The following is a 17,910-nucleotide window of genomic DNA, read 5'->3' on the forward strand; positions in this document are numbered from 1 at the left end:
AGCATCCTTTCAATGCCCATTTGACCTCTTTTTGGTGAAGCATTTCTATTTTTTCCTCACTTATTATTTGGTTGCTTGTCTTATTATTGAGTTGTATAAGTTCTTTATATAGTCTAGATAGAAAATCATTCATCAGTTATGTGTCCTGAAAATATTTTCTTCCAGTCTAAGTATGAGTTTATATTTTCTTAACTGTGGTGTTCGAACAGAAAAATTCTACAGTTTGCATGAAATCCAGTTGATTAATTTTTTCACATTTTGTGCTCTTTGTGTCCTAAGAAATTTTGCCTTTCCAGAGTCACAAAGATTTTTTTCTCCTTTGTGTTTTCTACTAGAAGTTTTGTACTCTTCGGTTTTACATTTAGGTCTCTGATTAATTTTAAGTTAATTTTTGTATTTGGTGTGAGGTCAGAGCCAAAGATTGTCCATTGAATTTTGAATACGCCAAACAGATTGATCCATTGATGGGATTAGAGCCCTCATGATGCAATCACCTTCAAAAGGCCTATATCTGAACACCACTGCCTTGGAGATAAAGCCTTCAACACATGAGTTTTGGGGGGACATTTCAGATTCAACCCATACAGTGTTATAATTTTTTCTTCAAGATTTTCTTGAGTAGCATTCTAAAATTTTGACATGTTGGAATTTCACTATAAATCTATTCAAAATATTTTTAAATTTCTTTTATGATTTTTTCTTTAAGTCATGACTTGACTCATGGAAAAAGATTTGTTTGATTTAGATATTTGGAACTAATCTAGATGTTTTATTTTTGTTGATTTCTGGTTTTTCTCTAGGTCTTGATGAGAAAAAACACTGTTTTTAAAAGTCAGAGAAATAAACACAAGCAATCTTTTTTACTATTATATTTTTGTTTAAAAATTTTTTGTACAATGAATCCAAATACAGTCTGTAAAAATAAAAATAAATTAAATTAAATTTAAAAATTTTTATGGTATTGAGAATTAAACCCAGGGGAGCTCTATCTCTGCACTACCTCCCCCGTCCCCTCTTTTAAACTTTGAGGCCAGTCTCCTTAAATTCCCCAACTGGACTTGAACTTGAAATCTCCCTGCTTCACCCTCCTAAATTGCTGAAATTATAGGTGTTCACCACCATGCCTGATACTATCTTATTTTTACGATCTTTTCAAAAATTTCAATTACTATATGTGAACTTCTGTCTTACTCTTTAAGCTTGACTTAGCTTAATTTTGCTAACCAAAATTAAGTTGGAAGTATTTAGCAGTTCCAAAATAAATTTAAAATTGGGAAATGTTTTTATTCAATAAGACAGTCCAAGGCTTAATGGAACTGTCTTTATTCTCATATATTTATTTTATGATATTAATGTTTTAAAATACATTTCTGCCATCACTTACAGTAAAAAGAAAAGAAGGAAATTTCTATTCAATTTTTCCAGTAACCCAAACAGTTTATTAAAGTTAGGTTTCTCACATGGGTACAGTTGTTTTAATTGTTAGATTAATGTCCACAGTCTATTTGCTAAGACAGTGTTGAAGTTCTTTTGGGCCACTTTATATACTAAAACTCATTCCTCTGAATATGCAGCAAAAATATGTGTTCTGGTGTTTATTTCTTCAAGGAATGAACAACTGCTATGCTAAATAACTTTCATGTTCAGTCTTCAAAAAAATTTGATTTTGTTTTGGTCAATGGTATTCATCCCAGCTTATTTTATCTTTCACTAACTTATACAGTGTTTTTTTGTTCTTAATTTAATGTTGCTCTTACAGCAACATTTTTTTAAAAACAAAAAAAAATGGATTTTTGTTGAGAGTTGAAAATTACAAAGAACTATTCCATTTGTTTCACAGCTAGATAACACCAACATTGTCTTTGACCCAATTTACATGCCATTTGTTGGTACAAAGGATCAATTTAGCATAGATTTGTGAGAAGTAAATTTGGTCACTAGAGACATCAACACACATACTGAGCTCATGAAAAGTAAGATAAATTGCAGTATTTGTGAAATAATCAGAATTGAATGAATTTGTATAAGAAACAATTACAATCATGACTAACCAAGGTCTATAGAAGATACTGTCCACAGCATTTTTCAGACAATAAATGAAAATCTTTGCTATTTGAAAGTAATAGGATTTGAAAACAAGGTTATAAAAATAGGGTTTTCATCATACTTCCAGATCCTCAGATTTGAACTTCCAGACAGCATACACACTTCGACCTGTCAAAGACCTAGTTTCTTTATTCTAGAAAAACTTTATTCCAGGAAAATTAGACCAATACAAAACCCATACAGAAATGCTTATAGCAATTTATTTAACTAGTCCCAAACTGCAGACAACTCCAATGTCCTTCAACAGGTGAATGATAAATGAACTGTGGTACATCCACACCATAGAATATTATGAATTATTATTGAGAGATGGACAACTTGAATGGCACTCAGAATTATGCAGAGTGGAAAAAAAACAATCCCAAAAGGCTGCCTACTATATGTTTCCATTTACATAACATTCTTGAAATGACAGATTATAGAAATAGGGAACAGATTAGTGGGTGTCAAGAGAGGAGGGGAGGATGGGGGCAGAGCAAAATAAGCGTAGCTATGAAAGAGTATCTTCGTGGAGATAAAAACGTTCTGTATCTTAACAACATCAATGTCAGTATTCTGGTTGTGATATTATATACAATAGCACATCTTCATTTTATAAGATGTTATCATTGGGGGAGATTGATTTGTACAAGGGATCTCTTGATATTATTTCTTAAAACTGCACATGAATCTATAATTATCTCATAATGAAATTTAATTAAAAAAAAAAAAAAAAACTAATCCTTGCTTCCATCCAGTTTTCCCTTCATGATTCAGTGTTACCATTAACACTACAGATTGTGGAATCTTTTTACTAACTGAGGATCTCCATGAATAATGCTCAATCTTCAGAGGGAGAGCTATTCAGTAGGGTTAGTTAGATTACCTCACAGGCTGCTTATCCCAAGAAAATCAGTAGACTTGCTTCCTTCTTCCTAAAAAATTTCACTTTGAAAACAAGGAATAGTGTGTCACTGATTGACTTGGGAACCTTTCTCTGCCATTGTTTCTCCAACTTTCAACCAGTTTTCCATGAGTAAATAAATAAACCATACTGTTATGATCCATTTTAATGATTTTTTTCTATGCTCCATGATAGATTATGTTTCTTCACATATCTCTACTTGATTTTGTTACAAAACCATGCCAGGAAGTTTAGGTTGTGCCTACTAATTATCACTGCATCTTAGGGGCCCCTAAGGTACATTGTGTATTAGAATACAGTGGATGAGCTGTAGTCCTCACCTGCAGCTAACCCACTATTCTCTGTATATCTGTTTTCCTTTTGTGTGGAAAATGAGAAGTTTTGATCAGATTGTCTCCACAATATCTGTCAAGGTCTAAAATTTTGTGAGTCTATAATCCTAGAAAATTTATGACCAGTCCTATAGGATTGAAAACCATAAAAGCAAAATTTCAGAGAAAATGTGTTCAGTTTCTATTCTATGTTTGTTCTCTATGAAAAAAAAAATTTCCAGAGATGCACAATAGATAATGGATGTTAAGCATGGACTCCCCTTTCTCTTGCCAAGATGAGAAGAAAGTAAAGATTTGAGTGGGGAAGCTGACCAGGTCTTTGGCAATGGAACCCAGGATCTCTGGGTTTCCATCTAGTTGAAAGCAACACACCATGTCCTATGCTCTTCTCTCTACCTCAGGTTTGAGCATAACATGATCTAATCAAATCAAGTAGGAAAAGAGAACACAGCATAATGACAAGAACGTGGCATGACGACTTTACAATTTTAAGGAGATATTTCTGAGGTGTTAGCATAGCAAAGCTGTGCCCTGCATTTCTTGCTCAACAGTTGCACATTAAGGACATATGCAAAGGGACTGTAAATTTACAATCTTATAACGTTTTTGTGGGTTGTCCATTTTGAAATGTCCTTCTCCCACCCACCTCTAGAAAACAATTCAGCCACATGAACTTGGACTACAAACATTGGAGATGTTTTCCAATCATTTGTGGTATACAACCCAAAGAGTTGATCATAATTTTCAAAATGAGGTAATACAGACATACTGACTTTAAGTTACTTGCCCTTGGGTCAGAATTTAACCCAATAAATTGTGCTCTCTGCTTTGGAAAGAGATTACCCCAAGGAAGAGAAAAACCAGTAACATTTAAAGTTCCTAGACACTGTGGTTAACTATTGGATATCCCTAAAAGGGCATTTGGGGCTCATCCTTGTGTTGTGTACTCTGGAACTCATTCATGCTTCATTATATTTTGGCTCTAAACCTGGCCTAGTGAGAGAGCTGATTGCATTAACAAGAAACTGAAAAAAAATCTAGGAAAAAAGGAATATACAATGACTGCTTTTCTATTCTGAAGTCTTTAGCCATAAACAGTATTTCTTTACAACTGGATATATATCACATAGGATCCTAGCATGCACACACACAGAGTCTCGCTTTGCAATATGACTTAAAGCAAGAATTATGTAATCTTTAAAAACACAGACATACACAGGATAGATAGATGATGATGATGAAGATAGATAGGTAGATAGGTAGATAGATAGATAATGATGATGATGAAGAAGATAGATAGATAGATAGATAGATAGATAGATAATGGGCAGACACACCCATGTACATGTTCAATTACTCATCTCTACTCGAGAATGCTCTCTGCTCTGCTTCCTAGTGTCCAAGGGTGAGGGATCTTGGACAGGAGTTCTGTCATTAAAAGTTTACAGAAACAGATGTTTGAGATCCTCCACTAATTCCTTCAGTCATTTTGTTGAACATCGCTTTCAATACTTTTCCATGTAGACAATATCTTGTGAAATAAATTGAGAGCCGCCTGTTTTGTCTGATGACAGAGCACTGTAGTGAAACATTCCTGCCTTGACCAGCAGCAGCAATTAACACCGTACTCCGTATTTCAGAGTATCCCACCCTCCGCAGATCATTCTGCCCATTCATAACTGGGAACCAGAAAAGGAGCCCCACAAAGAGGATGAAGTTGGACCATTGGTGGAGCATATTTATGAGGTAGTTTGTTTGTTTGTTTGTTGTACTGGGGATTGAACCCAGGGATGCTTTACCACTGAGCTACATTACCAGACATTTGTTTTGTTTTGTTTTTTGAGACACCTCAATAAGTTGCTGAGGGCCTCACTAAATTACTGAGGCTAACCTCAAATTTAGATCCTCCTGTATCAGCCTCCAGAGTTTCTTGGATTACAGACATATGCCATCACACTCAGTGAAATATCTATTTTCTGTTAACTATTTTCTATTTTAAAGTTTTGTCATGGTTTTATTTTTATGTTCTTTATTAATAAACATACACTGTTTTGAAAGACACCAATCCAAGTTCTGAGCTTTATATACTGTTTAGATTCACGGTGTTATGCTATCGCATTGTGGAGTGGGTGGTGGGAGGTGTCTTAGGCACTCACAAACATGGTCACTTGATTCTTGGTGGTGAAAGCCATTACATGGTAAGAAGCATTTTATCCCGTTATTGTTATTCTTTATTAAAATGTTCTTTGTTTGCTTTTTTTTTATTATTTGAATAGCCTATGCATAAAAATGACTAGCTCCCTAGACCTTATTTCATTTCTTCCTAGATTTCCAGATATCCTTAAAACCCGCCCATCTCTTAAACTGAAGTTCATCAATTAGAAGATGACAGATAGAAAACTATATTAATTTTTCTTATACTAAAAAATTTACATGTAATATATAAGATGGGTGTGTGACAGATAGATAAGAATAAATTTATTTTTCATTCAAAGAACCCAATTAGATATTAACAACTTATTCTGAAGTTTTAAATAGTCTGTTGATTAGTAAAATGTTTTCCAGAAGCAAAAAGTCACACATGAAAAGAACCTGATGTTATTTTCCCATTTTAAGTGTTAAATTGTGAACAGGGTAAAGATTTATTGACACAGGGCTAAAATTTAAATTTCTTTTACAGTTATAACCCATTACAGAGTAAAGGGTTAGTTTATTCATTGTTTATGGTTTTGGTGTGTTTTGTTACTAAAATTAATGCTGTTTGTGGAGAGTATTCATTTTCAAGGGAATAGAAACAAATTTTTGGTAAAATGAAGTTCTAAGGTGTTTTCTGATTGAGGTGTCTTCTTAAGAGTGGTAATGCCTTATGTTCTTTTCCTATGTAATTCATGCCACTGATTCAATGATCCTGGCCATGACTTTCATCTCAAGCTACAAGGATCATGAATAACATTCTCTCAGGGCAACTATAAAGCCATTTCCAAATTGATGAGCTGTTTCCATAAGTGCGGGAAAAGTCCCAAGTCCTGGGTAGGATTAGCATGGGAACCTCTATCATTTTCCCAACCTGCAGCTCAGGTTTGGAAGCCCTGTCCAGAGCTGGATCAAAGTGTGGCCCTAAGCTCATCTGATAGTGAAGGGATAACCCTGTCCCTGTGGAACTCACATCAAGAACCTCACCAGAAAAATGAAAAACTGTCAAATAATTTATTAAATTTGCGTGTGCCTGTTTCAGCTCAAGAATGTTGGAACTTTAAAGTTTGAAAAAACCATCCAGACTCAATCACTCCCAGGGCAGCGATGCTGCTGATCTTAGCATAAACGGATCATAAAAGTTTAGGGTAATTACCAGCAATGCCAAAAGCAATCATCATATGTTTCTTACATGCTAATCTCATGTCTCATTATATTCTGCATCAATGTATGCCACACTTCTTTGATAACGTCAGCTAAATAGGCCACCTAAATAAGCAAAAGCAATTTTGCATTGTTTCATAGACCATGATAATTATCCGAAGTGGGGGTAGGGGAGATCTCTGTTAACTTTGAAGTGAATTTCTAAGTCCATGATAAATCTAAATATACTTAGTGCTTTTGGCAAGCTATTTTGTGTACTCTGAATATGGGATTTGTGTGTTAACAATGTCCATCTCTTTACTTAATGTGGCCTTTCTTTCCCGGGGATTTTTTGATTAAAACAAAAGTAGCTCAGCTTTGAAATGTGCAGAATGAACTGTAGTGAGCACTGGCTGACTTTTGCACTTGATCGATAGCCATTTCCCAGAGGATAAAAGAGAGTGCATCACATATGGTTGCAATTGACAAGTCAGTAGTTAGGGAAGAAAAGGCAGATTTCAATATAAAGAAAAAATCAGTATGTTTTGAAAGCATTTAATTAAAATTGCATTTCTAGTTCTATCATTAAGTTAATATAAATTCAAGGTAAGCATGGCAATTATCAGGCGTGGTTTACATAGGTTGGGTATGCCTATTCTGAAATTCAAAAATGTGCTCCAAAATCTAAAACTTTTTGAGAACTGGCATGATGTCCCAAGTGGAGAATTTCATACCTGACTTCATATGATGGGTTGCAGTCAAAGATTACCTTCAGGCTTCAATAATTAATATGAATTATTAATGAATTTTGTGTCTAGAGTTGGGTCCCATCCCCAAGATATCTCATTACATAAGTGCACTCTTCCAAAATCCAAAACACTTCTGGTCACAAGCATTTTGGACAAGGGTGTCCAATCCATATGATCTTCAATGAAGAAATCCACTCTCAGAGCTTCACAGACCAGACCAAAGAGTCTTCTCTAAACACTGTCAATGTCACACTTTCAGAACTCCTGATGCCCATAGGGACTTTATTTTTTTCCTTCTTATTTACTAGAGTTATTGTCCTGATGACTTACAACCAACAACACATGTCTTTAAAAATAGGTAAAGGTAGATGGAGTTGGATTTTGCATCACTACTCCTGCTGTACCATTCTATAATCTGTCACTTGCTTACAGCTGCACAACATTGGACCAAGTACCATCAGTGACACAGTTCTGGAGGTGGGCTGGCCATTCTCTGCACGGGATGAGTTTCTCCTTTATATTTTTCATATTCAAACTCTGGGACCTCTGCAGTGTCAAACAAATCCTGATATCAACCCACAGGATATAAAGGTAGGAGTCTGATCTAATTCCTAGCTTTATTTAATTTTTTATGGTAAGGAAAAAGTAAAAATGCTGCTTGTTTAAAATAGCAAAGTAATTATATGTTGCTCCAATGGTCATTGATCAGACCTTTACTTTTAGTTTTCTAGTTAAGCGCCAAACTTATTTTAAATATCACCCTTAAAAACCTTAAATTTTCCTAGTTTTTATTGCTCCAAGTAACTTGTCATTTATTTAACCCATCTCAACATGCATCTTTTATATAGGGTTCGATTAGTAGCACTACCAAACCAAAATCATTAATAGATATGTCATGTTTTAGAGAATTAGTACGAAATTCTATTTTTAAAGTCTTTTTGGTATATTTCCATAAGACATGAGTATCTTTGCCAAAAAAGGCTCTTCCAGCTGTTGCCAATAGCAAGTGGTAAAATGCAAGAATTTGCCAAAGGCTTCTCATTGCCCTGAAAACCCCCAGACTGGAAGCTTATGGAGAAACCTAAAGCAGCATGCTGCAGCTCTTAAATACTTCCAAATCACCTGGGCGGGGGGGGGGTCTATGGAAATGCAGAATCTGGAGGACCCTCAGATTCCACCTCTCTGCAAGCTCCCACCTCCTGTGCACGTGATGGTCTGCTGGAGTTCATTAACAAGGAGCTCAAGTGTCCAAAGAGTTGATCCCATCCAGATTAAGATCCAAATTTGGCTTAGGCTCCTTCTGGGAAGGAAAGAAATGAATTAGCATAAGCCCTAGAAAATGTCACATTTGTATGAAGACAAAACAAAACAAAAAACTTAGTTAATCAGATGGTGTCCTCAGAAGACAGCTTCATTTAAGAACAAATAGTCCCTTAGTAGCTACAGGGACATAGTATCTCTGGGGCAAGGGCAGGTTTCCTGAAGTACTGACTTAACCATCTGGGGCAAAGGGCAGTCTTGACCCTGGGCCCAGGTGTTGGGTCATTGGGGGTCATTACAGGCTTTCTTTGTCAACCCAACATGCCTCCTTATGCAAAGAGAGGAAGACAAAAAGGAGGCTCAATGATAAAGGACTTGTGGGGCAACAGTCTCTTTCTTCATAGGGAAATAATAAATGAGGCCACTTGTATTCCATAATGTTATTTCAAATACTTGCTCTGAGATTTTCCCCCCATTTCTTCTTTCTTCACTCTTCATGGGGATGATTTTAACATCATAAGGGTTCGTAGCACCTTATAAAATAATGTCTTCAAATGTTGATGTATGACATTGAAGTAATTCAAACTTTTGCATATGCTCTCATATAGTACATATTTCATATGTACTATATTTTGGTCATGGAGTTTTAAAGCACATGATAATGCAGAAAGCTTCTCTCTCTGAGTGCAATGTTTAGTTTATATCTGACACTATTTATATATGTTTGTATATATTGTGTAATTGTTTAATGTTCACTATGTTTGTTCTGAGGTCTTTTTTTTTCTTTTTTTTTTTCCTTTTGTGGCAATTTAACAATCATTTACAGTGACTGGGATAGTACTAATAGATAATTTGCCTCAAATGTTGACAGATTCATGAAAACCAAATGGAAGTATATACTAAGCACATGGTATCCTCTGCTTCCCACTTATTCTTTAACATACTCATAGATTTTCAGTAAAAATCTGTCCAAGACTAGGAATTGTTTTAAATGCAACTTATGCTCATTTTCTGAAGTCCTCAATTCATAAAAATTGAATGTAATATTTGGCAACAGCATAAAGCAGCAGATTCCTAAAGTTACTAATTAAAATAATATATGAATTCTTGAAATTCTGAATTCAAGGAAATGTTGAAATGACATTACTTAAAGATTCTCAAAGTACTTCTACATATATTTATTTAATATATGACCCAGAGAGTGTAAAATAATTTTTACAGATTTTAAAGTTGATAATCAGTATATTTTATATCAGTGAGTATAAACAATTGAGAACATCTGAATTATTTTCCTCTTAAGATATTAAATAATTTCTTGGTGAAGTTGCTACTAATTCACTTGGCAATTTATCTGTTCCTAGAGAATAGAAAGATAAACTGTATTTTCTGTCTTAAATACAAAGCAGAAATTAGTGAAGAGCAACTTGCGGGTTTTCTTATATGTTCTTATTTTTAAAACAACAGGCATGAGAAATTTCTGATTTTAGTATCAATTTTTAATACTTGCATCAAAGGTAATTGCTGGGTTGTTTTTATTTGTTTGTTTTGTTTTTTAACATGGTATAGAGAGTTTTGTTTATTTTTGGTAAGAAACAGAGAATGTAGGTTTACTCAAAGGACCAGTGAGGCAGAAATACACTCGTTAAAGCAAGAATTTAATCCTGGTATTCAGTCTTACTTAACCCAGGCATAAGTTACAATTCCGTATTACTTGTGCTATGGTGTGGGTGTGTTCTATCCCTTCCAAAGCTCATGATAAAATTTGGTTCTCAATGTAATGGTGTTGAGAGGTTGTGGGACCTACATTCAGTGTTTGGTTCGCAGGAGCTCTGCCCACATGAAAGGGATGTTCAAGTTAGTTCTCAAGTTAGTTCTCTTTACTGTGGCAGCAGCTGTTAGGAAAAGAGTTCTACTCCCTCTGCTTTCTCACTGTGTGACTTCTTCCATTCTTCTGCCATGAAGCAAAGCAGGTTCTCGCTCCATGTTCTTGCATACCCCAGCCTCCAGAGCATGAGCTAAAATAAACTTTCTTTTATAAACTATTCAATCTCAGCTATGCTGTATAGAAATAAAATGGACTTAGACCATTTGCTCTATAGTTTCTTTATAAGGACAACGATAAGTAGGAAGTGGCTCTGACACATCTGTATCTATAAGCAGTTCACTTCCCACATGTCCTTCTGCCTTCTGAAGATGTTCCACGTGCCACTGGACCAACCCCGCAAATGTTCTAGGCCAACCATGGCTGTCATAGAGGACCTCCACCCAACTTTCTTAAGCCAGGAGATTTTCACAATTCTGCCACCACATTGTCCTCCTCAGCCACTCGGTTGATTTCGCTTCAACCAAATCCCTTTCTCTGACATTAGACACACTTCTTAGCCAATTTTTTCCTCCCACGTATTTCTCACTTTTACTCAATTATCACTGAAAAGAGAACTTTTCTCTCTTCTCAACCCTCTCACAAATTTCTAGAAAACCTTATTATAAAAAAGAAACCATCCAGATTTTATTAGAAGCATTTTCTAGGCCACCCACTTCAAGGAACCAGTGCTACCAATCTAAAGCCTTTGAAATGTGCCAGATAGCCCTTAGAATCTCTACAAAGCTTCCACAGACTTTCTCATTTCCCTCTAATTCAACCTATTTCCACCTTAATATCAGCATTCAATATCATATGCTTAACACAATGATTTTTCCCCCTATTTTTAAAATTACTTGTATGGCCACAGTCCTGGATACTATTATTTTTATTGCAAATACACAGTTTTATGGCATCAAAACCATATTGAGGCTTAAGTAGGCTTTTTGTGGACTGGCTTGAGAACTGAACTACCATTCGAAACATCACTTCTGAAGAGAAATGCATTCTGAATGCCAAACATCCAGCCCAAAGCTTTCTGAAATCCAACCCATCTTTAAACTGAAGAAGTGTTCCAAATGCAACATAAGGCTCAAAGTCTTCTCACATAAGCCTCAGAGTCCAATAAGTTCCTAGCAGGGTTCAGTTTTTACAACAGTAACTGGTACAGTTTGGTTATCCCCCCAAGTTAACAAATGTTCCCCAAGTTTGAGGAGGGAATACTGACCACGTGATCATTTTAACCTGTGCCTCCTTTAGGAAACAATGGTCCAACTTATCACCACGTCCACCTCTTAGTTGCACAAATTGGGAGCATCAGTAACTAAGCTGGGGTGAGGCAAGAGTGACCACACACAGATGCTGCTAGAAGTCCGTGTACTTTTTTATTTGAAAGCCTGCCTTCCAGCAGAATTCAATCAGACTCATTGAACTTGATTTGCTGACATTGTTCAAATCTCAGAGTCTGAGGTAGGTAGAAATATGGGTGATAATGGAGGTTCAGGAGAAGATGAGCTATACAACCCCTTGTTTTCCCACCTGAGAAAACCAAGATCCAGTCATGTCTGCATGGTGGTACAGAAGTGCCTTGGGTTCACTCACTCTGCTTTTACTCTGGCCTTCAGTGAAATGGTTGCTGCCCTTGGGTTTCTGTTCCACCATGATGGCTTCCACCTCCTCAGGTTCATTCACCTGCCTTCTGTGATTTTAGGGACATTAGCAGACATCCATGCAGGTTCTGCCACCAGGCTTCACCATCTTAGGTCAGAGGGAGAAAACCATCACATGGAAATTTCTTCACATTCTACCATTTAAAACATTTTGAAACATTCAACTGTCTGCAACATTCAGACCAATCCATTAAACCTAATTTGTTCCAGATCCTTCTTGGAATAAGATTTTAGAGTTGAGTAAAGTATTTCTCAACTATATTAAAGGCAGTAAAATAATTATTTCAAACTATCAATTTTGTTATTTTGGTGGACTTTATCCTGGGGTTTGGAGAGGCCTTCAAACATGCTATGATCTTTTGATAAGATGAAGTTGAAAATGTAAAATCTACTAAGGAACCAAAAATTTCATAAAGAATAAAGGATTTTTTTTTCAGTTTGTCAAGATTTTGTAATAAGCAGTGAGAGATGCAAAGGAAAGGTAATGGAATGTGAGACTGTACCTAGGAGAGAGATGCTCAGACCTGTGTTAAGATCACAGCACATTCTGGGTCTGACTTCAGAAAGTAGAATCCTGAGATCAAAATCATCTGATGGAGACTACGCTGGAAAGAGTGTAATGCAAGAGAAAGCCCACACTGTTTATAAGAATTGTCTTCAGGGCCTGGGAAGCAGGAGGTTGCTGCTGAGAACTAGTCTTTTCAACAACACCAATCCCACAGGAAGCCCAAATTACAACCAGATAGCACAAACATGGATTGCAGAGACACAGAACCAGTCCATTTGTCAAGGATTACAGCCCTGCAAATCGCTTTTTAGAATCAAGTGGGCCCGCAGACAGTGGCTTGGCAAATTTGCATAGTTTTGTCTTATCCTCATGAGTACTTTCTTCTTTCCTAACTGCCGCCCGATTGATTACTGGTTCTCATTAATTCAGAATGCAGTGACCCTTGTCAGTTCTTAACTCTCTCTGATTCTCTTTCTCCTTAAAAATAAGACAGAAAGGAAGATCATTTCTTCTTTCTTTATGTTAGCTACTGATTTCTTTTTATTCTTTTTCTTTTTAAAGCATTTTGAGGACCTTAAATATTTGCAGCCCCAATTTATTTCACAGCCAAAGCATTGTCTGATGTCTGTTACTTGCCCTGTAATGCACAGGCTTCTGCTACAAGTTCTCCTCCCGGTTGAGGGAGGGGGTGATCTATTCAAGAAAGCAGTACCCAATTTAATTTTCTTCTCCGCCTACTGTGATGCCATAGGGATAGCTACCACTAGCTCCTGAATTTGTCTTCTCCATCCCATCTTATGTGTGCCTTCTTCTGGGAACACTTACTCTGGCAAGAGGAATTTATTCACCTTGTACTCTTAACAGGCCTGTAGATCAGATTCATAGCCGCCAAGGAAAATATACTCCTTGGGACCCATTTCCTTTTGTCTATCTTCTTTTTGAAGTAGCCTTCAAGCGCGTGGATGTGTAGACACATATGTATATGCATACGTGCATGTATACATATATACATCTGTATGTATACAAGCACACACATCCCTGAAGGCTATCTCAAAGAGAAGATAGGGAAAAGGAAATGGGCCCCAGGGAGTATATTTTCTTTGTATATTCATATATAGATGTAGATATAGATATAGATAGATATATAGAGATATATAGAAATGTGTGTGTGTATATATATATTTTTTTTCTTTTTTAAAGGGTTAATTGCCAACCATAGAAAATTGATATATGAAAGTACCAGTTCCTAGATTAGCTATATTCATGCTATTAAACCCAACCTGATTCCTGCAGCCTTAAGAGTGAGAACCTAAGCCCATCAGCCCATGTATATTTTTAAATGCAAAAGCACCATGGCCAAAGACTAAGAAAAGCTTCAGTATCACCCCTGGAGTGAGTGATGATTCTTCTAGTCATGCTTTGCATGAAATTTTCAGGAGAAAAAAACAGTGTTTTTTTTTGTTTTGTTTTTGTTTTTTTTTTTTTACTTTCCCCACAAACCCTTAACATTTGTCTTAATTACAAAGTAGACAGACCCTTGGACTTTTAATTACAGACCAAGAAACCCATGAGAACAGTTGACTTTCTTGTGTGCTAGGAATACCTGGCATCCAAAGGCAAATCACAGACAATATGACACAGAGAAAGATAATCCGTGTGGCTTTGCTTTCCAGCCCCTTTCTTCCAGTGTTGCACTTCCAACTGCATTGCACACTCCAGCTTCTCAGTACCCCTCTTGGTTCATAAATTTAAACCTATGCCAGAGTGAAGAGTTTGGTGAAGAGTTATGAAAATAACTGTTGCTGGGGTCAAACTTGGAGTAGCAGCTGGAGAAACATATTCACTAACAATTGTTTCCTTATTGCAGAAAGAAGCCATGTCATTTGTTCTGAGACAGGTACTGAAGTGCTTACCAGCAGCTCCTCATAGCATTTAATGTCTGCCTAACAGGGTGCTAGGAAGCTGGACTCCTTCATCTCCCGCGAGTTCAGATTTGGGAAAAGCGTGGTCCATGGGTTCATGGCTCCAAATGTTCATCTAGAAAAGGACTTTACTGTTTACATTTCTTAGATAACTTCTTCCTTGCTTTTTGTCTTGTTTTGTTCTTTGAAATAATTTCTGGAATGCTATTTGAGAAAACTGGTTTGCAAGCCACTTGAAGACCTTTTGACCATGGTGTTGTGTGGTATTCCTCTACTTGTAGAAAACAGTGTTACAAAAACAAAGAACCATGTTCCATGGATCCCTGCCTTGCAAAGGACTTTTTCTCTAGCTTAGAATGAGCCCTGTGTTTTATTGAGAGACCATTACAAATATTTGTGACTAGCACTATCCCCAGTAGAATGTGTTCCTTATTTGTACACAAGTTGCACCTGATGAAACCACATAGGAATTTCTTGCTGTTGGGCTATTGTTGAACTAATGCTAATACTGATGTTTCTAATACAGTCATGGATGGTAACATGGGAATAAAAACTCTCCCTAGTTCTTTCCAGTACCTCTTCTCTGTAGTTTGGTAGCTACAAAATTAACCCCTGCAAGCCTAATAATTGGCAACCTATAAAACTAGAAATTACACATGCTAGATCTAAAAGGGGAAAAAAAACCACATACATCAAGTATATGATAGAAAATAAAGATTAAAGATATCCCCAATTCTCAATTTTCTTTCCAAGCTCAACTTTTTATTCTAGGCTATAAAGACTTCTTTCAGATCCTCCATCACTGAGGGCTCATGAGCACTCTTGGGTTTATCTTCTTTTCTGGGCCAGGTTCTGCCATTGTCCTGAAAGATGCCAGTACCTGTGGGGTTGAGCCATGCAGGATCTCACCACAATTCCTTGCTTTGCATCATCCCAGGGCTTCAGCCACTAGTCAGCATTGCTTCTAGGTACTCTGCCTCTGAAATAGTCAGCAATCCATTCTTCAATCCGTTTTTCTGTTTATATAAGGTTCCCTACTCAGTCTTTTCTTCCATGCTTTGAATACTTACTCTAAAGCAGTTAACCTACCCCACTCTCAAGATTGCTTTTGGCCATACTTTCTTTCCCTCCACTCCTGGAGTCCAAGATGAGTTACTTGAAACCCCATCTTACAAGTTGCCTTAACCTCCCTTCTCCAGTATCCCTCCAGATCCCTGCCCTGAAAATCTTAGCTCCTCTACCCATTATGGATTAATGGTGGGAACTGCTCATGGGACAGCCAGGCTCATGGGAAATTCTGCTCTTCTGACAGTCTGTCCCTTTCCTTCTCCTCAATGGCTTCTCCAGACCTTCCCTACTCTCCTTGAACTTCCTGTCCTCTTTCTCTCACATATACTATTAGGTGATCTTAAAATGATCCATTGCCCCATCACAACCCCCTGTCCCATGCCAGCCCACTGCACCCCCCACACACCTCCTAATAAACTCTCATCCATCCTCAACTCCTCTCCAACACTTTCAGAGGAAGGATAACTCTTCCTCCAGCTCCCTGTCTAATTTTGCTTCATCAAATGTCTCCCCTGTTTCCTGCATACCCAACCTCTCCCTTTCTACTGGTCCCTTCCTTGGATCCTATAAACTTACTTAAATTTCCTCCAACTTTAAAACAGTCAATCAAATAACACTGCCCTGTGTCCTCTTCCAAGAATGGGTCTCTTTTTTTTCCATTTATAGCCAAACTGAATTTGATATCCCTACTTCGTTATTTCTCATTTGCTCTTCTTGTAATTGTAATGTTTTAAAATTTTCATATTGAATAAAACCTAAATATTCATCAGAAGAATATATCTGGCAATATGTGAAGGGAATTTTAAACCTCTAGTGGTGTTCCCATCCATTTATTCTCATGTTTTCTATTCACTTATGTTTTAGTTTATTTTTTCATTTTACCTGTAAGTATTGCACTGCATATTGCCAATAGATTAGAATATTCTTTTAAAGCTTACAATGTCATTGTCATACCTAAATAGAAATTGGCAAAACTTCCCTGATATCTATCATCAAATCTCTACCACTGGCAATACTTTGATGACTACTCTTCCAGACTTTTTCTATTTATAGATACATAAATGGGTGTACATCACTTTTTCTATTGTGTAACCTGTCTTTCCCTTACTAATACATGAATCTTTCTAAATTAAAATGTAGCTCTAGCTCTATATTGCTTTTTAAAATTATCCAGTCTTGTATACATGTTCATAATTCATTTAATCAATTACATATATATATATCTTTATCTAAATATATATATGTATATATCTGTAAAGTTTAGATTGCAAAATGTTCTTTTTTGCTACTTTATTTGGAGGAAAAGGCTCATCTCAACTCAGAGCCATTAGAAATTATTTTAATATGAGAATGATTGAAGGATTTAAATTCATACTTTTTCAAGTAATTATTTTTCTATTCACTCTTTAACTCTACAGTTTGATTTTCACCTGCACCACCAATCAAAGGGCATCCATGATTTCTTTTTTTTTTTTTTTTTAAATGGGGGGTGTGCTGGGGATTTAATCCCTAGGCAATTTACCACTGAGCCACATCCCCAGTCCTTGCTAAGTTGCTCAGGGCCTTGCTAAGTTACTGAGGCTTTGAATTTGCCTCAGCATCCCGAGTCACTGGGATTATAGGTGTGCACCCTTGTGCCCAGCCATCCATGATTTCTTAATCAACAGATTCAGTGAATACTTTTGTTTCTCACCCTTTTTTTACTACTTTTCAGGATTGCTTGGCATCCTTAGTTGTTTGTTTTTGCAATTTTCTTTTCCTCATCTTCTATAAAACCACACTTTCCTGGACTACCTCTTACATTTGATTTCCCCACCTGGTTTTCCTGGCTGGATCTTCTTCCTCAGTCTGTTTCCTTCCTGGGAGGTTGAATGTGACTCTGTTCTTGCTTTTCATGTTCTCACTGGGCAACTCAGAGCAGTTAGCAGCAATCTTGGTTCAGTTTGACAGACCCTGATGGGCACCAGAGCAAGCATGTGGAACACCAAACAGGTTAGGCATCAGTCTGGTACAGCTCAGGAGTGCAGCGTAGTTCTGCCTACTGGAGCTCTGGATGCCAGAGGCTCTGGGAGAGAGATGAAGCTGGAAAAGCCGGCAAAGGCAAGACCAGTGGGTAGAGACCTGTGTGTATCATGCTAGGGATTGTGGACTCAACTCTGTTTGTCTAATAGATTTCTCCAGGTCCTTATGACAT

General features: G+C 36.8%; 1 protein-coding gene across 1 annotated transcript in view; it reads left to right on the top strand.

Annotated features, from left to right (window-relative positions):
• The window catches only part of Itga8 (integrin subunit alpha 8), a 178,277-nt gene that overhangs the window by 125,589 nt on the left and 34,778 nt on the right, over positions 1-17,910 (top strand). The window contains exons 24-25 of the mRNA XM_047521245.1: positions 4,983-5,088; positions 7,860-8,018. Coding sequence (XP_047377201.1) covers positions 4,983-5,088; positions 7,860-8,018 — 265 coding nt within the window. The remainder of the gene's footprint in view (positions 1-4,982; positions 5,089-7,859; positions 8,019-17,910) is intronic.

This window comes from Sciurus carolinensis, chromosome 12 (assembly GCF_902686445.1).
Source record: "Sciurus carolinensis chromosome 12, mSciCar1.2, whole genome shotgun sequence".
Classification (NCBI taxonomy): Eukaryota; Metazoa; Chordata; class Mammalia; order Rodentia; family Sciuridae; genus Sciurus; species Sciurus carolinensis.